Here is a 27359-nt window from a genome sequence, read left to right on the forward strand (position 1 = left end):
TTCTTCGTGGGATCTTTTTGACCTACTCCCTTTTCCCTTTTAGACTAATCTCAGTTATCTCGCTAATTGGGTCGGTGAACGCTTAGTCAGCAAAGTTAATTTCTGTCGGTAATCTGAAATCAATTCTGCAAGTACTTTAGCCAAATCATCATATAGAGGATGATATCAGTCGTATATCAATATCAAGTACGTTCATGCCATATCATCATAAGCCACCATAAACATGTTCTGATTATTGGATCCTAAATTCTACCTTGTCATATTGTGTTCCTTAGCTAAACATAGCCAACTTTAGGTTGAATACCATGAATAGTCCTTAAACTTTACGCTTTTGTTGTTTAGTCCCTCTACTTCAATTTTTTTCTAATCAAATCCTTTGACTTTGGAAAACATCTCCTTTTATAGGAAAGTCCATCGGCAAGTGTTGATTGAGATCCCAGCCATCATTAGCAATGTCCATGTCCTCAAATAAGGTTCTTATGCCCTCAATAACAAATGGTGAATGCTTAATAGACTCTTCTAGCGTTGATCCAGGGGAAAAAAAATAAAAAAAATAAAAATCCTTGGTCGGGGTGGCAAAAGTTGCCACTAGTGACTTAGGTTTCCTAAATCACGGATTTTTGAATGCCATTCTAGGCAAAAGAGACCCTTTATTGATGTTAACAATTGATGAAGTTTCTTCTAAAGGGGCACAATCATATATTTTAATAAACGGGAAGCGTGAATTCTTAGACAATTTGAAGTGAAAAGGAAAAAGATTTCATTTCCAAAGTAAAGGGATTATTATGCAATTGTAACTTGTTTATAATTATATTTCTATGTCATGTTCACGGAATGCTACTTTCAATTGGTTGACTGCAATATACTTCAATGCCCTAGTCAGCTGTATATCGACATGGAAAAAAAAAATCAACAGAATTGAAGTAGACAGATGAATGAGCTTCTTAATATGTAAATAATGAGCCATAAATTGTATTAACATTTACTGATTCTTCTCCAATACTTCATGAGACTAACGCATACACTATGGTGTTCAAGTGTCCATTCAGTGTCCGCCAAGTTATCCTATGAAGCCCATAAGACTTAATTCTTTTACATTTTTCTCGACATTTCATCGAAACTAATACATACCACTTTAATGTGTTAATCTCACCTAATATTTTCTCACACTCCAGTTAGAAACTGACCATTTAATTCTTCTTTTCATACGTATATATCTCTGAATACCGAGTATTATATATATATATATATATATATACATATATTATAAATTGAAAGGTTTGAGCCACTATTATTGGGGGAGATAGAGAAATTTGAGCCAATAATTGAAGGGATGTCCACTTAGATTCGTTTGTTTTTTTGGTTAAACTTACTAATATGGTCCCCTATCTTTAAGACTGGTAGAGTATAGAGGTCCCCGTCTAATTAATTTAAGAAAGAGTATGCCAATCAATTGTCTTTAAACCCCCCTCCTCTGTGTAAGTAAGCTCCCAACTAATCATTCGCACCATCTTCCTACGTGGTCGAGTCGGCGACGCCGAATAATCATTCTCTTTTCCGAGACTTACGACAACCTGATAAATTATGGTTAAATCCATTGAGGGATATTCCGCTACGTATAGTTTGTATAGGCTTGAGATCCCAGTCTTCTAAAACTACAGAAAAGACTAATATATACCTCAATCTGGTCTAAGAAATGCTGTTTCTTACGACATACATATACACATATATAAATATATAAATATATATATATAGATTTAGAAGAGCTTATATTAAACGTACAGAATCTACGACGGTATGAGAATCATAATGATGATCGTCAGATTTACCATTCATGCACGAATATGATTTGTCTGTCATATACTTGCACATCTGAGGCCCGACAAATTCTGAAGCACAAAGAACGATCTATCGTGCATACTAAATATATGTGCTCGTTTTTTTTTTTTTTGAAATTGCATGTGTACATGTAGATCCCCAAATGTAAATTGTACAAATAAATTTCTGGTTTTTTCCCCTCAAATTTTCACATTCTTGTTTTTTGTTCAACGTATGCAACCTAATATTCGAAAATCCAATAATCTCCGATTAATTCAGATTCGAGTCCAATCGTCTTATAAACAAATTAAATTATCCAAATTATGACCTTTTTATTTAATTTGCAAGACTTAAATTTTAAATTTTACTTAACAAGATAAAAAAAATCTAATCACCTCAACCAATTGACATCGGGTATTTTCCACATGTGTTTAGATTCTAGAAGAGAGAAAACGAGAAGAAATTTACACCTGTCTATCAATCAAAACACCAAAAGTTGTTAAAATTTTGTTTTTTTTTGGCTCAATCTCTAATGAAGAGAATGTCTGACCTCTGACAATTTCCTGACACCTAATCTCCACTTTTAGTCTTCAGAAGATCCAAGCAGTCTTTGACCGAATCTCAGCCGTCGATTTATCTCCCCTACCATCAAGATTCTGATCGAGTCACTATCTTCTCCTTCTTCTTTTTATTTGAATTTTTAATTTTTAATTTTTATTTCCGTGAGCAGTGCATCTTGGCATTCTCTCAATTCCTTTGGAAATTACAATTTCCCCCTTTAGGGATTCTTTATTGATAATATTCATCTAATTTGCTCTTAATTTCGCTAGCGACCAAGCCATAATTTCTTTTTTGACAAGAAGAATGTCCCTTCGTTTGTTTTCAATTTTCTTGCCAATGAGAAGAAACATGTGTCTTTTGTAATTGCAATTCTTTCTCTTCTCCATGAAAGAGAAACAAACTTGCTTGTCTTCGATGAGCCAATTACTGATGAAAGGAAGTCTTTAGAGATTTTGAGTGGTGATTGGATGTACGGTTTTATCATGAACTCCGATAGGCATCCTTAGAGTTGTTGTGCGTTGAGCTTAGTCTCTTGACAAGTTCTTGCAATGGCTATGAGCTGCAGTTCTAGGGAGCCTTTGTGTTGAAGTTGATGCCCATTTCATTTTTTATTGGATTGGCGATTGGGGAGGCAACACTCCTAATGTTCTTTTCCAACTCCCTGCAAACTATGCAATTGGAATTTGAATGAAGTTCCTCCATTTGGAGCAGTTTAGAATAAATTTATCCATTTGGAGGGATTTTGACGATCTACAGACCACAGAGTAAGGTTAGTAAGTTTGAGTTTCGTTTCGGAGTAGAGTTATTACTCTACTTAACTCTACTCCTCTTAAAAAAAAATGAAGACAAAATAGTTGGGATAATATATTATTAAAAAATTGATTGTAATAATTGTTAAGAAAAAGTTTGTAAGAGAATTTATTATAAAATTGGAGAAAAAGATAAAAAGGTAATGAATAGCTTGAAGAATTTAGAGTTAAAAATTAGTTGTAATAATGGTTAAGAAAAAATATGTGAAATAATTTATTATTAAAATTGAAAAAAAGATAAAAAAAAATAATGATTGTATTATTGAATTGAGATAATGATAGAGTAGGAAGTAGACTTGTAATTTAAAAATCAAACAAAGCAGAGGTAGGAAGCCGGAAGTGATTCAACTTGTACACAATTTCAGAGAAGTGAATAGATGTGCAAATATTATCGATTACAATGGAGGCTCATGACTCTAGTATAAGAGGTAATTCATAGATCTAGTTCTTTGGGGCTTTAGTCTTCTAATAGTTGACCGTGTCAACAGATCTTTTTGGTTTTGGATGACTGAATTTTTCATGGTTTACCCAAACAAAAAAAAGAAGGTTGTGGGACACATAATCAGGGTGACAGTAGAGTTATGTGCGCTTAGGCGGGGTCTTCAACTAGCTCTTGGTTTGGGAACTAGGAAGATGTGTGTTATATTGATGCATCTTTATTAATTGATTGATGATGATTACAGGACGTTGAGCAACCAACTTGAGGAGCTCACACCAAAGCATGTTTACAAGGAGGCGAATGCGCGTGCGGATGCTCTTGCCAGGAGCGGTGGAACCCAAACTGATCCACTAATCGTTTATCACAGTGCTCCTATATTTTTGGGTTTATCTCTTTCCAGTGACTTTATGGAGATCTTCCTATCTCGATCAATAATGGCTTCTAATGATACGTAATATATGAGTTTTCAGCCTTAGTTACAAAAAAATAAAATAAAAAAGGGACTACTTATTAACAGATAGCTGCAGAGTTTCTCGAGATGGACTTTTTAAGTTGCGGAATGACGACAACTCATCAAGATATAGAGATTAGTTGCCATCAACTCATCAAAATCTACTCAAGTGGAGATATTCTTTAGGGGTGTCACTGCTAAATGACACTATGTTTCGGGTGCAATGTGTAATTTTATCCATTGGATTTGATTATCTTTGCTCTCATCCCATTTTCAGTTTCTTTTTTTGGGTAATTCATGCCTTCTCCCACTTTTTTCAATAGTTGGGATCGGATTGGGACATTGTATAGTTGGATAATATAGTATGGATTTTATCCATCTATTATGAGCGCAACTTCCGGAGCTGCCGCCTGATTTGGATAAAGCTAGGGAAATTACCAGGTAACCACTTCCTTAAATATAACATAGGAATAGGTTGATGGAAATTGCAAATTCGTTCCTTAATGTTTAATGCCCCTCGTAGTCATTCCCTACTAATAATAACCATAAACAAAATCGAATACTTTCTCAAAAGGAAAAAAACCTTCGAACTTGTTGTAGAGTTATATAAGAGAACTTTCTGGTTGTCACACCAGTCTGTGGGCTATAGGGTCAAATTTACATGTCTACAAGCTTGCAACATGTTCACATCGACCAAGTGAATTACGCGGAAAGAGCTTAGACTATTGTCTCAATAAAAAGAAAAAGGAAAATGACAAAATGACAAAAAAAAGGAAAGAAATTTTGAAAATTGAAAAAAAAAAAAAGAGGAGGAAAGGAGGAAAAATCAGACAACCCCCCGTTTTCAACATGTTCTAAAATCAGGAAATTCTGTTTTAATTAGGGAGGGAAGGAGGGAGAGAGGTCTTCTTTTGTGTGCTTCCTTCTCTTCATCTTCTTCCTCCTTCCTCCTTTCGTCTTTTCCTAAGAAACAACAACACCACCTCACAGCTCATCCCTCTTCTCCCTCCGCTTCAATCGGATCCCTTCACCCCACCCCCTCCCTCCCTCTCCCCAGAACTCTGTTCTCTCCGGCTCCTTTCTCCAACCCCCAAAACACATCAACAATAATAAAAGATTTTCCTCTTCTTTTTCACCGAAAACGAAAAAAACAAAAGCATGAAAAGAACCAACCCCATGAACGAAACTCACGTCCCCTCGCGGTAATCGTGAGCAACCGCAATTCCCCTTCCCTCAAGCTTCGGCCTTTTCATCTGGGTCGTGTTGGATTCCCCGTTTCCTGAGCTGGGTCGGGCTCGTTTTCCTGGTCCTCTTGTGGTGGCTTTGATTTTCTACTTTGATGGGCAATGTGACTTCGAGCGTGGCGGCGAAATTCGCGTTCTTCCCGCCGGACCCGCCGACGTACGATGTGTTCAGGGAAGGAGGGGAAGACGGGGAGGAGGGGAAGCTGGTGTTCTCCGGGGTGACGGCTGACAAGAACATGGAAGTCCATTTGCTCGACACCAAGGGCGGGAACAAGATTGTCGCCACCTTCTGGAAGCACCCTTTTGCGAGGTTCACGCTCCTCTACTCCCATGGCAACGCCGCCGATTTGGGGCAGATGCAGGAGCTCTTCATTGAGCTCAGAGCCCACCTCAGGGTCAATATCATGAGGTATTATTCTTTGTTTTCTGCCCAAAGCAGGTAGAGAACAAGGAGAAAATGTTCGAGTTTATGAGCTGATGTTTTCGTTTTGGGATTTGATCGGATGCCCTGCAATTTGCGTTTTCTGTATCGTGTTGTCTAAAGCTTAAATTTAATGTCCTTAATTCAGGGGATGAGAGTCTGTGAGAATATTTCATGAATAGTTAGGAGAGTATGTGAGACTCTGCAGAAATTCGGGAAATACAGAGGCACCTACACCTGTTTCCTGATTCAAAATATAATTTCTTATGGCCTCTCTAGGAGATGCATGAATATGGAAGAACCGGAATTTGTATTCACTATTCTTTTGTCATATTTCTTTGTTTTCGAATTGTCTCAGTCATTGATATGTTTTACTCTTTCATGATGATTCCTTCCTGTTTTCATCAATAAGATCTCTCTAATATAAGTTTGAGGACGTCCTTTTCCCTCAGTTCCAACCTTTTCTGGAAAATAGTATGTTTCCCTTCCACTTCATTGCCTCTTTTCCACCAAATGCGCCAGTAGAGATGACAATAAGTTCCGGTTTCATGGGTTTTCTCTGGGAAAGTGGTAGATTTGTACGGTTATCTTTGATTCGAGTGTTTGGTACTTGAGGGAGTTCTCGTTGTTGTCTTCTAGATTTTGAAGTTAGTTGCTTTATGCTTTGTGTTCATGTTCAGATTGGATGTACTAAATCATGCTCAAGTTTGGGAATTTCCTGTATTCCATGTGGACATTTTTTATAAAATACCAATATGCTGACATCATCTGAATCTGAGATCTTCTGTTCATAAGTTTCGTGCCTTTAATGTGAAATCAGCTCTACATTAACTGAAACTGCGAGCCTAGGTCTAATATTTACTTGGCATTCTTTTTCCGTTCGCAGCTATGATTACTCAGGTTATGGAGCATCCTCTGGCAAGGTGAATCATATATGGCATTTTGCAGCTTATGAATTACTGTGTTTTGTTTTTCGCTGAACTTTCTTCTGATAGGATTTTGTTTCCTTCTTGTCAACAGCCATCTGAGTTCAACACATACTATGATATAGAAGCCGTATACAATTGCTTAAAGAGAGAGTACGGAGTTAAACAGGAGGATCTCATACTATACGGCCAGTCTGTTGGGAGCGGGCCCACACTTCACTTGGCCGCTAAGCTTCAGAGACTAAGGGGAGTAGTTCTTCACAGCGCGATCCTGTCAGGGATCCGGGTCTTGTATCCTGTCAAGATGACACTTTGGTTTGATATTTTTAAGGTAAAAATCGTAGTGTTGTTCCATAATCTCTTACTTGAAAAGTTCGTATATCCTGCGGAAGTTTTGGATTGATAATACAAATTTATGTTGTTTTCAGAATATAGACAAGATCAGACATGTGAACTGCCCCGTTCTTGTTATACATGTAAGTTTTTCCTTCAGTTGCTGCATTAGTAAACTTTTTTAGCTGGTCTACTCGATAAGTTACTCTTATTAGGTACGAAACTTTTACTAGTCGCTCCTTTCAAACTGTTCTTTCATCTCTTAGTTGGATGTATTATTCTTTGTAATCATTCTTATGAGGTTTATATTTCCTTTCTGTTGAGGAAATGAGCAATAATCAGAGCCAAAAAGGGGGGGGGGGGGGGGGGGGGGGTGGTGGTGGTGGGTTGGGGAAAGGAAAAGAAGAGATAGCTATAGATCTCAATCACTAGGACCATGAAACTTGACAAGTCATCCATTTGCCATGGTTGTCGTTCCATGCGGAGTCTCAATCCTTCACTTCCTCTTTCCCCAAGACTTTTCCTGATTAGTTTTGCTGATTTCTGGGTTGGTTTTCCGTTTTCTTCTGTTACAAAGAGTTCTACCTTCTTGTTGCTAAGAAGCATTGCCTTTACTTGTCAGTTGTATTTCTTCTTTGCATAAGAAGGGCCCGAGAACTTTGTTTCTGTTGGTTTGCTTTGTGAAACCACTAACTTCCACTCGTATACCTACCCCAAAAAAAAAAGAGGAAAAAAAAATGACTTCTTGATTGGTTGATGGTGTTTTAGGGAACGGATGATGAGATCGTCGACTGGTCCCATGGGAAGCGACTGTGGGAGCTCTCCAAGGAGAAGTATGACCCATTATGGGTAAAAGGTGGGAACCACTGCAACCTTGAGACATATCCAGAGTACATAAAGCACCTCCGAAAGTACATCAATGCAATGGAGAAGCTCTCCGCCACGCAACCTGCCAAGCCCCAAATGACTAATACCCCCAGCCTCACTGAGACCCGACATAACAAGTGCCTCAGATTCGGGATAAGGTAGTGACCCTGTTTCCCTCGCTTGCTAGCTCAATTCCACTTCCTTCCATGATCAAAAGCTTTGGGCGAAAATGGGGAAAATTCACTAGTGAACACGTGATTTTGTGCTTGGTCTCAAGGGTCTAATGATGTCTGGGAAAAAGTAGTAATCAGATGATACAAGAACTGTAAAGTGAATGAGAAGTGAAGGTATTTAAGTCAGTTCAGGTTTCAACGTGTGGAGGCTGTGCAGCCTTTAAGTCGATTGGATTGCCGTTCCGTGTCTGAGTGGGGGGAGGAGGAGTTGGTGCTTTTTGAGATCCTTTGCGGTGTTAATTATCTTTGGATCTCTTATGTACAATTTTTAGAATGGTGTCAGTCTTCTAATGTAAAAGACTTAGCAATTTTTTTTGCAGAAAAGAGGAAATTACACAAATTCATGGCTCTTGCTTCTTTCTCTTCGACTCACATTGATCCTCGTTTCCGTCTCACATGTTGCTATTGTATTGTTTAGTTCCGATTCAGTTACTAAGTAAACAAAAATTATGGAAGTCTCATTTCACTCGGCTGTGTTTTGTGTGTCCTGTCGGATTTGTTTATCATATATCTTCAACTAGATCTGTACCCAAGTGATATAATCGTGTCTCGTGAGGATCTCCCTGTGAACATACATATATTATAGTAATGTAATATATGAGGTGCGGCACACCATCTACTAGAAGTAATAATTAGAGAGTACAAATGTTTGAATCAAAATGCCACAAAATGTTATTGTTTCATTCCCTTAATAAATAAAATTCATAGATACTACCAATCTATTACATGAATCAAGCTGAGGACCTATTGGAAACTGAACCTTCCAATTAAAACTAATTCGAGAACGACAATGGCAATTTTTTTATGCCAAAATCTCCACATTCTTATGGGAAACAGCCACATCTTAAGACATATATTTGTCTGTATACTTGATGGGATCTTAGTGTAGATACAAATCCGTTTCTTAGGGCTTTGCAAGGCATACAATTACCAAAGAAGAATAAGCAAAATTTCCTGCAATCTCGTGTTTTCGAGCTGGAACAAACCGAAACAGGGCCAGCTCCAGGCCTTTATTCCCCTTCCCAGCCCATTTGTCGGGCCCGCTTCTCCCACATCATTGTCACCTTCCTCTCCTTGATCAGAAGGGCCTCTGCCCGTTCCCGGACCTCCTCGCAGATCTCTGTGGCTGCATTGCACTTCTCAGCCTCCCTCTGGTACTGGGAGGCAACCCTTTTGGCCTCTGCAAAGGTTACGTTCATGTGGCGGGTGTGCTCCTCTGCAACCGCCTCTTGGAGCTTCAGCTCCTCTGCCAGAAGATCAGTGAATTGCTTCTCCATTTCCTGCTTGAGATCGGGATCATTGCTCCCACAATCTGCATCGTTCATCAATTGGAAGCAAATGACATCAGAGGGTGCAATTGATGTAATAATAGTAGTCTTGTCTGATTGCATTAAGTGCGAATTGCTCTTCAAAAGATGTGTTTCTCCAAAAAATCATGACTACTCATCTCTTCGTGGCCATTACCCAGCAAGAATCTCAATGGACCCTTCCCCCCACCCTTCCTCGAAAGAAAACAGAAATTTGAAACTGTTCTCTGAAACCTAATAGGAAGGTGAGTGATACAGCAGTAATGTTTTAATAGGCGAAGTGACAAGTAAGACATGATAAATGAAAAGGATAAAAGGGTGTTAATAAGTTGATAAATGTTCGACTGTTCCAATTTTAATACAAATTCCAAATACCATGAAATTTTCAACAAATCCTCGTAAAGTTACAGATATAGGGTGAACTGTAATATCCAGGATAATAAATTGATATAAAAAGGATTAGTTCGGAATTATGAGACTGACCTGTGACCGAGAGGTTTGCTAGTCCTGCAGAAGAGAGAAAACAGACATCAAAAACATCTCTTAGAACAATAATCAAGAAAGGCACGGTACTGATGGACCACATGACTCTGTGAGATTCAAGCTCAACCTCCAGTATAAAGAAAAGAAGATATTGACGACAACTTGCAGTTGAAACTAAAAAATGATCCTTCAGAAAGTTTTGTAACAGATCAAGCAGTAGCTATCATTTCTGGGTTTGGAATACAGAAACTTGGAGCATAGCAAAGATGCAGCGAACAAAAATGATGGAGAAGTGATATCTTTAGCTTAAAAGCTTGGTGACCTAGGCAATTCTACATTAATTTATGACCAAAGGTGGAAAGAAGTTTAAATGATTTCTACAATAAAATTAGTATATAACCCAGCAACAATAATTATCAAATGCCACACAAAATTGACATGAAGAGAAAGCAAAAGTAGAACAGGAGTCACACTTGGTTTGGAACTATTCCAATATCAAAGCTCAACCGTAATAAAGATTCCAAATAGCTCATTCGCACAATCAGATAACCAATCAGGAGTTCCAAAAACAAGAATGTCAAACACAATATATGAAATTAATTGCAGTTAAACAAAGGCTGATTTCTTCTTTAAGTAAATACGATACAGGCACCAAAAAGTAACAAAAAGAAAGAACAAATACTGGACACCTCATTTAATAGACCAAACATGTCAAGATCTACATTCCAAATATTATCTCTGAACCTCTGTAACAAAATTTCACTTCTCCCATAACGTATAGCCTCAAGTTCCACGAAATAACTTTCCTGTAATTAACTATAATGCGTGTATAGTAACAATTTAAACATAGACATAAATAAATATAACTAAAGTTCAAGTGAACATCCAGAGATCAACCTAATTATATAAATAGATAACCTGAGGTCTAGCTGAAGACCTGACCAGCTCAACTGAAAAGAAAACCCAAGCAATATGTATCCTAACCTAAGAAGCTGTAACATCAAAATGCAGGTTTTAAATGGTGGAATTAAATCAAACTCATAACCAGCCGATGAAATAGCAAAAAGCAAACTAACAACAAATACAGCTCAAATCAAGATTGCTCAGGGTGATCCAAGAATTCAATTATAACCCAAGAAATAACATTACGTCAAATTCGGCTAAAATTAGAATTAAAAGACTAAGATGCAGGATACAATTGAATCCAGCAATGACTTCGGAATCCCAAATCAGGTCAATGTCTACAATCAACAATACACCCAAACCCAATTAAAATAACTTTAAACTCAGCTGAGAATCGAGTTCATAATCAAGACTTCAGAAACCATAAACCAACTCATAACCCAAGAACCGACAACATCAGATTCAGCTGAGAGGATCATATAGATCCCATCGCAGAAATAAACCGACCATTCAGGTTTCAAAAATAACAGTAACTTCAGCTCAAACACAACGATGCTACACTACAATCAAAACCCAGTGGCCATTTCAGAACCCAGAAGCAAAAGCCACAGTAAATGCAGCTCAGGATCAAAATTTCCCAGTACGGCCGCCACCCAATAAGGCAACAACCAATCTAGAAACTCACAAAAGACAACCTCAGATTCAGCTCAAAATCAAGACTTTTGAACGAACAGAAACACAGATAGAGAGAGATGATTACCGGGAGCAAGCTTGAGGAGAGAGAGGGGAGGAGGGCAGTTGCAGACGCAAGGAGGGCATGAGAGCTTCGAATCAGAGAGCACCATGCCCTTCTTGAGCTTCCAATACAGGGCAGGGCCGCACACCCCCAGAGCCGAGATCACCGCAAACACCACCAGGCAACACCTGAGACATGCCCCAGCTCTTCTTGTCATGATCTCTTTCGCTGTCCCAGATCAACCCCGCCGAGTTGGATTGGAACCCGTGATCTTCTTGATACCCGATAAAGATCCACCGACCCAATTCCAGTTCAAGAACTCCGCGTGTATATATATATATATATATATATATATATATATATCGTCGTCGGATCTCTCTCTCTCGCTCTCTCCTCTCTCTCAGGCAAGGCAGTTATTGCAAGTGCAGGCCTGTGAGCAAGTAGCAGTGAACATCATTCGAATCTGTAAATTTATCAATTAATCAATCTTTCGTGTGAAAATGCGACCAAAAATGGCTAAGAAGAACAGGAACGGACAGAGAGAAAGATTGTGTTTGTTCTTTTCTGTGACCATTTTGGTACTCCAACTTTAATAAATGTTTACTTAATTAAGATTTTTTTTTTCAGTGTGTACCTTAATATTGGGTCTCGGCTAATCCATCAGTCGAATTGATACTCCTAATGTGAATATTCACAAGATTTGAATTCAATACTCTATTTACGGAAAATAAGTGCCGAAAATCAAGCACTTCTAGTACTTTCCACAATAAAACAATATAGCAAAGTAATTGTCTTATTATTTTTAATATAATAAAAAACTCGTTAAATAATAAAAAATTTACCCTTTAATATGATAATACATTCTTTAGTATGAAACTTATTAATTAAAAATTTAACATGACTATTATTGAATGACAATTTATCTTACAAAATAGCAGGAGTCTTGCTATTTTTTAGAGTTTCCTTAAAATTACATTTTTAAAAAAAAGCTCCTTATCCTAGCCATACTCTTTTTTCTTTATATACAATATACGGATTTTTTCTTTGTTTGTAACTAGCCCTCACACACTCACTTAGCGCATGCGCAATAGCTTTTGCTCTTGGAGCAACCTCGATTATGGGTTTAACAATCCAAAGTATTACACTATTGCATATGCTATTTTAATATTTCTCTCCTTCTTAATGCAAAGGTCGTATGACGTTTGCATTAAGATGGATACAAAATTAAAATAGCAAATGCAATAATGCAAATCTTGGATTGTTAAACCAATAATTGAGTTGCCCCCAAGAGCGAAAACTGTGCGTGCTTGCGGAGCTAGTGTATCACATATAGAAAATGTTTGTAAACTTACATATAAATGTAATTAACAGAAAAATGATCTATTTGCAGGATACAATGAATTGAACACGAACTGAATACAAAGGAACATAGCCTCGTGAACATTAAGCTGTATTTAATCTATATATATATATATATATATATATATATAAAGTAAAGTCTCGAGTTGAATTCTCACGCCGTCACATCATCAAAAATATAAACGGAGTCTCAAACTCAATTATCACGCCGCCATGTTATTAGTTATAAATTAAGGAAATATTTTATATTCTCTTATCATTAATTTTGCAATAGAATAATAGATTATACGCATATATCCCAACAAATTATAAACATGTGAACATAATATGTCGTAGACTATATACATTTCATATAGATTAGCTACTACTGAGGAATGAATATATACGTATGGAATGTAAATATTCCGAGAATTTGAGTAAAGGAACGTTACTATAAATTACAAAGGAACTATCTAGGTAGGAAGTGATATACCACTGGGCCTAATAGCTCATCGCTAATGAATAACATTCCAGACAATGAGTGATGGTATCGCGGCATGTAAATATTCCAAGAATCTAAGTAAAGGAACGTTACTATAAATTACAAAGGAACTATGTAGGTAGGAAGTGATATACCACTGAGCCTAATAGCTCATCGCTAATGAATAACATTCCATGCAATGAGTGATGGTATCACGGCTGTTTGCAAAAAACAATCACCGTGGTTGTTTTATCTTTCAGCCGTTAGATTGGATCTTGCGATATTCAGGCCGTCCATGTGTCACAATTTTTTAATAAAAAATTCACCTATCGATTTTTGAATTTGGATATTTTCGACCTGAATCTTTTCGATGATGCTCAGCTGTGAACGAATCGTAGTCAGTTTGATATTAAACCAAACCAAAAATCTATTGGTTCACTTAAATAAATAATAACTTATCATTTACTAAAAAGAGAAAAGAAAAGAAAAAAAATACACAATTATGTCGACACCTTTACCTGGCCGGCTCTTCCACCGGACTAGAAGCCCGTTCAATCTCCGACACCATCTCCTCGGAGGCATTCTTCTTCGCTTCTGCCATCCCGACCATGGGCATCATCTGACATGACCGAGCCTTCCAGTCCCGAGTATACCCTTGTAGCCAATGAACACGTTCGAATCGAAAATTGTGTGTGCAAATTTCTTGTTGCATGTCTTCGGAATATGTCTGTGTCAATTACAAATTGGTATTAATGTGTGTAAAAGAACTTTAGGGACAATCAAGGGGGCTTGTTTATCTTCCAAAGGTCAGTTGAGTTCATGTTGTGTAGGTTGTTGAAAGATTTTGGTTCGGTTTAATATTGAACCGACTTCGATTCATTCACGGACGCTACCGGGCATCGTCGAGAAAATTCATGGTAGAAAATATCAGAATTAAAAGAAGAGGGGTAAATCTTTTATTAAAAAAAATTAGGACACGTGTACGACTTGAATTTAGCAAAATTCGATTCAACGGTTGAAAATAAAATAATCACAGTGATTATTTGCGAAATCCGATTTAACGGCTGAAAATAAAATAACCATAGTGGTTGTTTTTTGCAAACAACTGTGGTAGAATCTCCCATTTCGAAACATTTTGAAATTGAAGTATATGTTATAAATATGAACTGATAACTAACTAAATACTTTATACATATTAAATGAGATGATTAGTTATAAAATTATTATCGAACTAATTAATTTACTCTAATTTTTTTAATAAAGAACTATGAAAAAATTATTGTTTGAAATTTCAAATTAATAATTAGTGAAATTAAAAAATTGGACTTTCAAAATAAGAATAATTATAACATATGAAAAATTTTAAATTAATAATTATTGAAATTAAAAAATTGGACTTTCAACATAAGCATAATTATAATATATGAAATAATATAGAAAATATATTAAAAATGAACAAGTGCAATGCAATAGGCCCACTATCAATTTAATGCCGAGCCCACTAGGCCACATAGATAAAGGATTTTCTCGTAATGAGATTTATTTTTATAAATTTCGAACATGATAAAGTAAATTTCACTAGCGCGAAATTGGTTCATCTCGATCGATCACGTACTTATTCGGATGAGGAAGTTGAAGTGGAATTTTGGAAATTTCATAAACGTGCTGTCTCCTCTCGATCGGTAGAATATTTTCTCTCTCGATTTATAAGGATACATATATGGCGGCGGGTAACAAAAATGGCAATTGGAATCAGTTGAGAATTGGATTATCTCTAATTTCCATTTTAAACGAAACGGAAAAATATTTGTTGATATATATATTTTTGAATTCGCTCGTCACTGACGAGACACAAGAAGCAATCAGAGAGAAGAAACTGAAATGGAGACCCGTTCGTGTGATCGAGCATCAAGAAAAAAGCAGGGCAGTATCTCATCCCTCTTAATTGATCGAACCTTTTAGGTCGATGATGATCATGGCCGGGAACAATGAAGGGTCGAAGTTGTCCGAAAGGATCAATACTGAGAAAGCGTCGAAGCAGTACGAAAGGATCATAACCGAGAAAGCATTCTTTGCTGCAACTCGGGTAAGTCGAGGAATTCTTACTCACATTACCGCTTCATGATGAGTCAAACATGCTGGAAACCCCATCCATCCATCCATCCAGAGGTTTTTCTTGCTGCTTGTGCTGATGATCAACCTAGCTAGAATTAACTGATCTCATCTAACTAATTTAAAATAATGATCATTACGATCGGGATTAATTAGTATAGTATATATGACGACACGGTGTGTGTGATAATGAATGAATGAATATTATTAATTTATGACATAAACCCAAGTATGTGAGATAATTTTCATTGGCATGGTCAGGTCACTTCTCAGTCCTTCTTGATCAAACATTTGACATTTGTTGAGAATATTAATTCCACATTAAAAAGATGAACAAATATCCATTGATTTATATGAAAGTTGAGTACCATCCCTTATAGGCTCGTTGGATGTTTAACATGATATCAGAGATAGGTCCAAACACCACTCCAGCATGCTGATTATGCAACATTTCGCACCTACGCGCTAACGCTACGCATCACTCTATGCACCACTGCACTTGCTAACGTGTTGACTTCGCATCTTGTCCGGTCACATCCCGGCTATGAATCCACATTGTGCGTGAGGGTGGGTGTTAAGGATCCTTAGATCCCACATCGAAAATATACCAAGATAATTCTCGATTTATAAGAGGGTTGAGTCTCGCATCCTATCAACTTGAGTTTTTAGGTGGATATAGGCCCCAACTCGTATAAGTCCAATGAAAATTCAATATGGTAGGTTACGCGCATGAGCGTCCACTCGCGTATGCACATGCACCGGCACCACGCTAAGCCTAGTATGCTCGAGAGCAACCAAAAGAGCGCTTCGTGGTTAACTCCCCCTCGCCCCAGCATGGAAGATGAGTCCGGCTTGAGGTCAGTTGTGAGGGCGGGTGTTTAAGGGCATATGACCATATGTACGGACAAATAGACCACACGTTGCATGCGAGTGGTTAGTCCCCCTCGCCTAAGCACAGAAGATAAGTCCGACTCAAGGTCAATTATTGAGAACGGGTGTTTAAGGGCATGTAACAACGTGTAGGCATAAATAGGCCACACGTTGAATGTGAGGGCATGTATTGAGAACATTAATTCGACATGAAAAAGATGAATGCATATTCATTAATTTTTATGAGACTTGAATACCACAACTTATTAGCTTGAGTTTTATGATACATTGTCACGACCCGAAATTTCAGCAGAGTTTCCCCTATGTTTTCTCGATATCCATTATAATATAAACCATTCATTTATAACATGCTTTCCACCTCCCAAAACATTTAACCAATTCAGCAATTTATACAAAGGCATATAACCAATTCAGCAAGTTCTGATATGTATATAACTCTCAAGGGAGTACTTTTTTACAGCCATATCACTAGCCCAACTAAATAAAAGTTTTAGGTCGTAACATAACTATAACATTCTACAAGAACTTACTACTTGTACTAGGAGTGGCCCTACTGCAAAAGATCCTCTGCGCTGATCCCCGTTGTTCAAAAAGATATCCTGTGCGATTAGTCTAGCTCCTAGCTCATCTGGAAAAATATATGCAAGGGGTGAGCTGTATCTCAGTGAGTACGATATTCCAAAGTAAAATGAATTAATACACTCATAATTCACAGTCAATCAAATATATATATGTATCTATATACTCTACCGCAATATCGAGTCTAATACTAACTTAATCCGTTCATACAACTAACTCAACAAACAAATATCAAGTAAATTATACGCCTATCTTCATCATCATATCTCATAAGGGGGCCCCTTTTTCTATTCCGCCGGGTCCAGCGGCCTCATGGCTATAATCACACAATAATACTAGCATACTCAACACATATATCAATTATATTCCTCAATCATTTAGTCACCTCCACTTCTATAACAACACATATAAATATTTACTATCATTTTACGATGGAAGAAAGTACTCACAAAGACCCCTCAAAATGAGAACTCAATGAGTCGAGCTGTCTGGTTGTATAATCTCGGTCTCCTCAACCCCTATTTATATTCAAGCACAAATGTTAGATAATATACCAAATAAAAGCATAAATATACATCAATTCAACTCTCTTGTTCCTATTAATCACAAGCACCCACATAAGAATAAGATAATATGCATAATAATGACATTACATGCTAGTCCCTTTAATTGTTTCTCCATTTTTATTAAAGCTAAAATTACTTCCATACATAGGTTCATCCCACTCTCTACTCCTTATTATCCACCAATCATTACTCAGTTCTCCTTACTCCTAAATTCCTCATTAAAACATGTTATTATCTCATAATCATTTTGAATTAGTAAATTCGAAGAGGCTCGATATTCAATTGTTAATAAGCAGCTAAGCAGCAACCCAATAAAGTTGGCCTCCATACCCAATTAACCCTCAAGCAAAAACATCTAACTTCTTCAATTTGTTGCCTTAGTGAACTCATACAACCAACTCTAAGCAAATGACAAGTGTTCTTATCATCTGATGAACACAACTCCAAATTTTTAGCTTATTAAAATAACTATAAAACACTCCAGCACCACAGTAACGGCAAGCCAATTGCCTCGACAAAACTCAGCTCCTAAAATACTATATCGAATTATCAATCCAACTTATTCTACTTACTACTCAAAATAGATTTCCACTTCCAGCACTTCTCTTGAACTTCACAGTAAGCAACCTCAGTTAATCCTACGGAAAATTTCTATGCAAGAACACTCCCCAAGTCAGAAATTGAATTGGCATTATTGGGAATTATTTTACCAACCTCTAATTTGCAATTGGCTCAAAGAACAAGATATATGCATATATATGTTTATATATACGCCTGCATATATATATATATATACTTTCGAGAAGGCATAGATGATCGTAGGAACTTAAACTCCTCTAGTTGCTTAAGTGAAATTCAACATAAAACAATCTATATTACCCACATGCAAGATAATCCAAAGAACAAATAGAAATAAGACAAACAAACACAACCAACACAACTATTTCAGCTTGAACATACCAAACCATGTTGTTTATCTACGCAATTGCAAGTTTCAGCTTCAATTCTGAGGTTTGTTTCCCAAATCCCGACTCTCCTTACTTCGTTTCCCTCAATTCTCCTCTAACTTTGCACCTTAGCTCTCTCTCTCTCTCTCTCCCCCTTTGTTCTGCTCTGTTTCTCTCCTTAAACTATTTCAGCAGAGAACACAGGAAGAAATCGAAAAGAAAAGGTCAATGGCGGTGGGTTACTGAGGGAGAGAATGAAGTACACGTGGGGCCCCTTGCTACCCCTCTTTTTATTTTTATTTTTATTTTCCAGCCACAAAAATTTATAGTGTATAATTTACATGTATATTACGTAAGTGTCAGCACCTAATTTTGGTCCATCGGATCCGAGGGGGGCAAAATTGTCATTTCCTAATTTATCGCCTTTTCTTTAAAAAAAATTAAAAAAATTAATTTAAATTAAATTAAATTATATATGTAAAAAAAAAAGAAGAAAAGAAAAGATTCGGGCAGGGCCGGGCAGCGTTGACCGGCTGCCCGTGAATGCCGGCCTTCTTTTTTTTATTAAAAAAAAAAATTTTAGGCAGGCCGGGCAGGGGCCGGGCAGCGCTCGCCGGCTGCCCGCGATTCCCGCCGGCCCAGAAAGCCCCAAATCGCGATTTTCGCGATTTCCGCCAAATTGGCCGAAATCTCAACGGAAAGCGGATGAAATTGAAATTGAAATGAACAGAAATGGAATTCGGCTAGGGGGAATAGGACTCAGAAAGAAAAAACGAAAATTTTGCTCTCGATTTGCCCGATTTGGAGATCGGAGAACTCGGAAAACTCTCGCCGGAAAACCCCAAAATTCTCCCCGATTCCGACTGTTTAAACGCCGGTGAGGCCCCGGTCAACCACGGCGAAGCCCAAGCGGTGCCCAAAGCCATCTCCCGCGTCCATCCCGGCCCTCATCGCGGCGTCCAGGGGCGAGAACCGCCGCTGCCGCCCGATCCCGACCGCCCTTGGCTAACAGGCCTCGGCCCAGTTCGTTTTTTTTTGCAGGCCCAGCTCGGAAGCTCGACCCATTCCGGCCCAACATCCCCAGTCCGGTCCAGCGCTCTTCCGGGCGGTTTCTCCTTCGGGCGGGCTAGCCCGACCCGATTGTCCGGCATTTTTTTCCTATTTACAGAGAAGCCACTCAACTTTCCGGATTAGGTAAATTCTCGACTTAGTGGCATGATTAGGGCTCCTTTCCTGAATATTATTGCTTGCTTGATGGACATAATGTGAAATGAGTGTTCTTGGGTCACATGGGTGATCGGATTTGTCCCGAACTCGATTTTACAAACTTTATATTTTGTCACATTTTAGTCTAGAGGACGTATTTTATTTTTTCCAGATCTGTCCCGAACTCTAAAAATTATTTTTAATCAAATCCCGGTCATTTTACTATTTTTCAATCAGTCCTGGAATTTTCAGAATTTTTCAAGCATCCCCCAAGCTTTCTCTTTTCTGTTTGTCTTTGCATAACTCCAGAATGGGTCACAGCCACCCTTCAACAGGCTACCACAAAGCCGAAATCCCAGACATTCCTTTCTGAGGTCTAGTCATAGCATTCTGGAAATGGTCAGATCGAGTCTGATCAAATCTGGGCAAAAAAATCCCCACGCGGGTCACAAGCGCAGCCGCCCTACGGTACCTTGACGAGAAGGGTCCTAAGCCGACGGGCACGTCGAATAATCGACAGAGCCGCTAGGGCATCATTGAGAATGTCTCGATATGCTCGTGCATGGCCAACAGGAGCCCTGGAAGCCTCACGTTGAGGCCTTCGAAAATGGGATCTCATTTGCATCGCCAAAGCAAAAACTCTATACGGGTCGCCCAAGCAACCCGAAACTGAAGAACATGCGTCGCAAACACATCATTTTACCTGTGCTTACAAATCACTAGTAATCCCATGACTTACTAATGATGTCAGGATCACGGGTACAACAAACGCAAGAACTACGTAGGCGCTCCCAGAGCTCGAGTCCCGCATCGCAAGACGCCGATCCGGCAGAGCAACGAGCAACCACCTCGCAAGTAAAAGTCTCAGTGGCGAGATCGGGGCATTCCCAGCAAGCAATCGCTTCAGCGATGAGACCAGCTGCCAGCAAGAGTAACAAACAATCGATCCAACAGCAGGGTCGGCTTCTAGTGAATCAAACACACAACCGCCCGAGGGGAAAAAGCGGGTCTCCAGCAAAGCACAACCACCCCGGCGGCAATGCAAGCCACGCCTACCACTACACCATCCCAATCAAGCCATGACCTAATGCCAAGCGCCCCTCTTCGGCGCCCCGCGCCATTCCCTGACACTAGTTGTTGCTTCTACATTCCCTGCATTTTCGCATCATGCCCACCGTTACTGCATTTTGGACTTCGTGTCCGCACTTACTGCATTTCGGACTTCGTGTCCGCATTCATTGTTTTTCGGACTTCGTGTCCCCATTTACTGTTTTCCGGACTTCGTGTCCACATTCATTGCATTCCGGACTTCGTGTCCGCATTCATTGTTTTTCAGACTTCGTGTCCTCCTTTACTACTTTCCGGACATCGTGTTCGTATCCACTGCATTTCGAACTTCGTGTCCGCATTCATTGTTTTTCGGACTTCATGTCCGCATTTACCATCCGGACTTTGTGTCCGCATCTACTGCATTCTGGACTTCGTGTCCACATTTACTGCTTTTCGGACTTCGCGTTCACGGACTTCGCGTCCATCTTTACCGCTTTTCGGACTTCGCGTCCAGGACTTCGTGTCGATCTTTACCGCTTTTCGGACTTCGCGTCCAGGACTTCGTGTCCATCTTTACCGCTTTTCGGACTTCGCGTCCACGGACTTCGTGTCCATCTTTACCGCTTTTCGGACTTCGCGTCCACGGACTTCGTGTCCATCTTTACCGCATTTCGGACTTCGCGTCCAGGACTTCGTGTCCATCTTTATCGCTTTTCGGACTTCGCGTCCAGGACTTCGTGTTTATCTTTACTGCATTTCGGACTTCGCGTCCAGGACTTCGTGTCCAGGACTTCGTGTTCGTCTTTACTGCTTTTCGGACTTCGCGTCCAGGACTTAGTGTCCGTCTTTACTGCTTTTCGGACTTCGCATCCAGGACTTCGTGTCCGTCTTTACCGCTTTTCGGACTTCGCGTCCACGGACTTCGTGTCCGTCTTTACCGCTTTTCGGACTTCGCGTCCACGGACTTCGTGTCCGTCTTTACCGCTTTTCGGACTTCGCGTCCAGGACTTCGTGTCCATCTTTACTGGTTTTCGCTTTTCGGACTTCGCGTCCAGGACTTCGTGTCCGTCTTTACAGCTTTTCGGACTTCGCGTCCACGGACTTCGTGTCCATCTTTACCGCTTTTCGGACTTCGCGTCCACGGACTTCGTGTCCCTCTTTACCGCTTTTCGGACTTCGCGTCCAGGACTTCGTGTCCATCTTTACTGCATTTCGGACTTCGCGTCCAGGACTTCGTGTCCATCTTTATCGCTTTTCGGACTTCGTGTCCAGGACTTCGTGTCCGTCTTTACTGCTTTTCGGACTTCGCGTCCAGGACTTCGTATCCGTCTTTACTGCTTTTCGGACTTCGCGTCCGTCTTTACTGCTTTTCGGACTTCGCGTCCAGGACTTCGTGTCCGTCTTTACTGCTTTTCGGACTTCGCATCCGCATCTATTGCATTTTGGACTTCGTGTCCACATTCATTGCATTCCGGACTTCGTGTCCGTGTCTACTGCATTCCGGACTTCGGGTCCTCATTTACTGCTTTCCGGACTTCGTGTCCTCATTCACTGCATTTTGGACTTCGCGTCCGCATCTACTGCATTTTGGACTTCGTGTCCACATTCATTACATTCCGGACTTTGTGTCCGCGTCTACTACATTCCGGATTTCGGATCCTCATTTACTGCTTTCCGGACTTCGTGACCGCATTCACTGCATTTTGGACTTCGCGTCCGCATCTATTGCATTTTGGACTTCGTGTCCACATTCATTGCATTCCGGACTTCGTGTCCGTGTCTACTGCATTCCGGACTTCGTGTCCTCATTTACTGCTTTCTGGACTTCGTGTCCGCATTCACTGCATTTTGGACTTCGCGTCCGCATCTATTGCATTTTGGACTTCGTGTCCACGTTCATTGCATTCCGGACTTCGTGTCCATGTCTACTGCATTCCGGACTTCGTGTCATCATTTACTACTTTCCGGACTTCGTGTCCGCATTCACTGCATCCCGGACTTCATGTCCGCATCTACTGCATTTCGAACTTCGTGTCCGCATTTACGGCTTTCTGGACTTCGTGTCCCGCATATGCCGCTTCCCGAACTTCGTGTCCGCATTTACTACTTTTCGGATTTCGTGTCCTCATTTGCTTCTTTTCGGACTTCGTGTTCGTATCTACTGCATTTCGGACTTCGTGTCATCATTTATTGCATTCCGGACCTCGTGTTCACATCTACTACTTTCCGGATTTCGTATCCGCATTTACTATTTTTGGACTTCGTGTCCTCACTTACTACATTCTGGATTTTGTGTCCGCATCTACTCCGTTTCGGATTTCGTATCCTCTTTTATTGCTTTCAGGACTTCGTGTCCGCATCTACTCCGTTTCGGACTTCATATCCTTATTTACTACATTTCAAATTTCGTACCCGCTTTACTGCATTTCGGACTTCGTGTTCACTTTTACTGCTTGTCGGACTTCGTGTCCACATTCATTGCATTCCGGACTTCGTGTTCGCATTTACTACTTTTTGGACTTCGTGTCCTCACTTAATGTCTTTTAAGTATGCGTCCACATTTACTAATTTATGGTTTTTACTATTTTTGCAACAGGCCCACATATTAGCAAAAACGAGGAGAATTGCCAAACGGTCGCCATGACCAAACGAGGTGCTTCTTATAGTCTTTGGCTGCATCCTCTATCCGAGCACGCAACCAAAGAGGGGCAAGCTGTCAGCACCTAATTTTGGTCCATCGGATCCGAGGGGGGCAAAATTGTCATTTCCTAATTTATCGCCTTTTCTTTAAAAAAAATTTTAAAAAATTAATTTAAATTAAATTAAATTATATATTACAAAAAAGAAGAAAAGAAAAGATTCGGGCTGGGCCGGGCAGCGTTGACCGGCTGCCCGTGACTGCCAGCCTTCTTTTAAAAAAAAAAAAATTTCGGGCAAGCTGGGCAGGGGCCGGGCAGCGCTCGCCGGCTGCCCACGATCCCCGCCGGCCCAGAAAGCCCCAAATCGCGATTTTCGCGATTTCCGCCAAATCGGCCGAAATCTCAACGGAAAGCGGATGAAATTGAAATTAAAATGAACAGAAATGGAATTCGGCTAGGGGGAACAGGACCCAGAAAGAAAAAACGAAAATTTTGCTCTCGATTTGCCAGATTTGGAGATCGGAGAACTCGGAAAACTCTCGCCGGAAAACCCCAAAATTCTCCCCGATTCCGACTGTTTAAACGCCGGTAAGGCCCCGGTCGACCACGGCGAAGCCCAAGCGGTGCCCAGAGCCATCTCCCGCGTCCATCCCGGCCCTCATCGCGGCGTCCAGGGGCGAGAACCGCCGCCCGCAGCTCCGTGGCCGCCGCTGCCGCCCGATCCCGACCGCCCTTGCCTAACAGGCCTCGGCCCAGTTCGTTTTTTTTTTTTGCAAGCCCAGCCCGGAAGCTCGGCCCATTCCGGCCCAACATCCCCAGTCCGGTCCAGCGCTCTTCCGGGCGGTTTCTCCTTCGGGCGGGCTAGCCCGATCCGATCCGACCCGATTGTCCGGCATTTTTTCCTATTTACAGAGAAGCCCCTCAATTTTCCGGATTAGGTAAATTCTCGACTTAGTGGCATGATTAGGGCTCCTTTCCTGAATATTATTGCTTGCTTGATGGACATAATGTGAAATGAGTGTTCTTGGGTCACATGGGTGATCGGATTTGTCCCGAACTCGATTTTACAAACTTTATATTTTGTCACATTTTAGTCTAGAGGACGTATTTTATTTTTTCCAGATCTGTCCCGAACTCTAAAAATTATTTTTAATCAAATCCCGGTCATTTTACTATTTTCCAATCAGTCCTGGAATTTTCAGAATTTTTCAAGCATCCCAAAGAACTTTCCAGGTTGTTTCAGTTTAGTCCCAGGGCCCTTTTCACCTTTTTCAGATCTGCCCCGAATTTCAAAATTTATTTTCAATCAAGTCCCAGTCATTTTACTATTTTCCGATCAGTCCTGGAATTCCCATAATTTTTTTTCAAGCCTCCCAAGGAACTTTCCAAGCTGTTTCAGTTTAGTCCTGGGGCCATTTTTTTGTTTTCAGATCAGTTCCGATTTTCAAATTCATTTCAAATAAGTCCTAGGACATTTTCAGTACTTTTTTACACAGTCCCCATTTTTAGAATTTTCACATCTGTCCCCAATTTTTTAGAATTTTCAAATCAGTCCCCAATTTTTTCAGAATTTTCAAATCAGTCCCTGATCTTTTAAAATCGTTCAATTTAGTCCTCTGGACATTTTCTAAAAATATCTTACCTTTTTCTACTTGGATCACCCACCGGCAATGTATGTGCCGCATTTAAATATTTTATTTTGTAATTATATGTATGCAACGTGATCATGTCGGAAATTAGAGTTTATCGGGCGGTCAACCAAATGGCTATCTCGACGACTCGAAACCCGTAAATCAAAGCATTCGGTAAATTTCTAATTAACCTAAAATTCTACATACGGGGTAATCGGGACGTTGAATTTGGCTAAATTAAATCACTTGACTCTTTTAAATAAATTGTACGAATTGATTAATAATCTGTAATTACGTCGACAGTTCAAGAACTGTTAGCCATGCCCTTTTCAAATTCACAATTTCAAAAGCACCGAGATACGTGCAACGTAATCTTGATTTTCATACACACACATATTTACCGATTCAAGGGCATGATTACCGGTTTTTGTCCCGCCGTCACTCTAGTATAGGTTTGTGTTTAGAACGGGTTAAAACATGAAAAAACGGATTAATCACAAACTCGGCATAATCAACATGGGCAAATAGTCAAGTAGAGGGTTAGGTTTTGGGTTTTAGGTGAAAACACTCTTAATCTATAAAAGTCATATTGCCACGATACAGAATAATCTAAAAATAACCCACACATTCGAGACTTGACCACAGACGTCATGTCTATCGGGTCCGTTTTAAATAATGCCGAATGCTACATACCCTATCCATCATCCCTTTTGTTTGCTTTAGGGTAGGATTTGTATGCCAAGATACTTCGGTTAATAATCAATTAATCCACGTACATTCGGCGATAACAAAACCCCATTGATTGTTTATTTGAGCTTGCTTGTTACATCTTTTGCACTTGATTGTTATGCGGGTCGAGCCCGATCCTTTAGGACTCGATTCACACTGGGTCCAACGCCCATAACCGTCGATCACGGGGTCCAATGCCCCCATACACCGAGTGCTCATTTAATTTAATTTTCGGTCTTTTCCAAACTATACGGTGAGCATGAGTGAAATCATGGCCGAATGCGAACCGACCGGGATTTAGTCATTGTAGTTGTCTTTTATTTATTTGAGAGAACAATGTAAGGTTTTATATTATACATATATTCATGTAAAATCCCGGTCGGAGAGTGGACGGTCGGAGTGTTTCTTCGAATTTACGGTGTCAAAACGCATAAGATGAGCGGAACTTAATAAAGCGGTAATTAAATTAAAATGGCAAGCCTAGACAAGTTAGAGTATCGAAAGGGCGTGTGGGATATAGGCCCACACGTAATAGAACCCCCGAATTCGGAATTTTCGGTTCCGTACAGACCATTGCCTTAGCATCTTAGGTGTACCCCATACCCCTAGACCCGGGTAACTTGCCGGCCCTCGACCTTCGGGTCGTAAAATGGCAAGTGGCGACTCCTTCTCACGTGCGTCCGTCGCGCGTCCCCGGGAAGGTGGACACTCTCAAGCCGCGTTGCATTTAGGCGCGCGCATGCGTGCCCCGACGAGACGAAATTCGGGTGCGCACAGTAAGCATGTATTTGTATATGTTATATGTATTTATATATATATGTGCATGTTCGGTTGACCGGTCTCACATGCATATGGGTCCAACCTCTTGTGGGCCCGTTGGATGTTTAACAAGATTAATTAGTCCGATTTCCATGTGGCATCCAGGTTCATCAACCAAGCATCCGCAAGAACAGCCTTAACCCTGATCGCGGCCACGGCTCACGCCGTGGGGGCTGTTCTCGTCCGTGTGGAGGCGACGCTGTCATGATCGGATGGCAAAACATTATTGCTAGCGATGACGTTATTAATGTAAGTTCAAACTTCACCGTTGTCAACATCACAGCCACGAGAGGATGTGGTGGTCAAGTAAGCATACAACAAGAAGTCCAAGTACAAAACCAGCAGAATGTAGACCACGATCAGCCATGTTGCATGCAGGGTGTGACGACTACGGATTCTCACACGCAGACGATGCAGATGTGCCAGTTCGGTGAAGCTATGTAATCACAGCGTATGACGATTAGATTACCTACTGTTAATTAAAGTTACCTCTTTGGCTATATATACTAGCTAAGCTAAATCTATTTATATTATATTAAAGTTGGCTCTTTGGTCTCGAGCGATGAGTGGCTTCCGTTCGTCCGATAATAACTTTCCACGTCAGCTTTTTTCTCTCCTTTCTTGGCTCATCATCGCGTGTCCCTTTAAATTCTTCTATATGAAAATATCTCTATTGCAATAAAGACTAATTCATTTTCTCTCGTTTTCCACATGGAAATTAATTACTCTACATAGTCCACAATAACCGAAATAGTTAGTCTACAATATTCCTTCTTATTTGTGTCATTTTCATTTGTTTTCAGACATAGAGAGGAGGATCAAAATTATGGGGATCGAAGC

General features: G+C 40.0%; 2 protein-coding genes across 2 annotated transcripts; one reads left to right on the plus strand and one right to left on the minus strand.

Annotated features, from left to right (window-relative positions):
* The first annotated feature begins 4957 nt into the window (after window positions 1–4957).
* LOC116195599 (alpha/beta hydrolase domain-containing protein 17B) lies at window positions 4958–8575 on the plus strand. Its single transcript, XM_031524872.1, has 5 exons — window positions 4958–5731; window positions 6630–6666; window positions 6764–7000; window positions 7098–7145; window positions 7771–8575. The coding sequence occupies exons 1-5, from the start codon at window positions 5418–5420 to the stop codon at window positions 8029–8031; spliced, it is 897 nt and encodes a 298-aa protein (XP_031380732.1). The 5' UTR covers window positions 4958–5417; the 3' UTR covers window positions 8032–8575.
* Window positions 8576–8750: 175 nt separating this feature from the next.
* On the minus strand, window positions 8751–12013 carry LOC116195600. Its single transcript, XM_031524873.1, has 3 exons — window positions 11556–12013; window positions 9893–9916; window positions 8751–9414 (listed from the first exon to the last, which is right to left on the minus strand). Exons 1-3 carry the CDS (start codon window positions 11746–11748, stop codon window positions 9113–9115), a joined length of 519 nt encoding a protein of 172 aa, XP_031380733.1. The 5' UTR covers window positions 11749–12013; the 3' UTR covers window positions 8751–9112.
* Between the last annotated feature and the right edge of the window lie 15346 nt (window positions 12014–27359).

Source organism: Punica granatum, chromosome 2 (assembly GCF_007655135.1).
Source record: "Punica granatum isolate Tunisia-2019 chromosome 2, ASM765513v2, whole genome shotgun sequence".
Taxonomy (NCBI): domain Eukaryota; kingdom Viridiplantae; phylum Streptophyta; class Magnoliopsida; order Myrtales; family Lythraceae; genus Punica; species Punica granatum.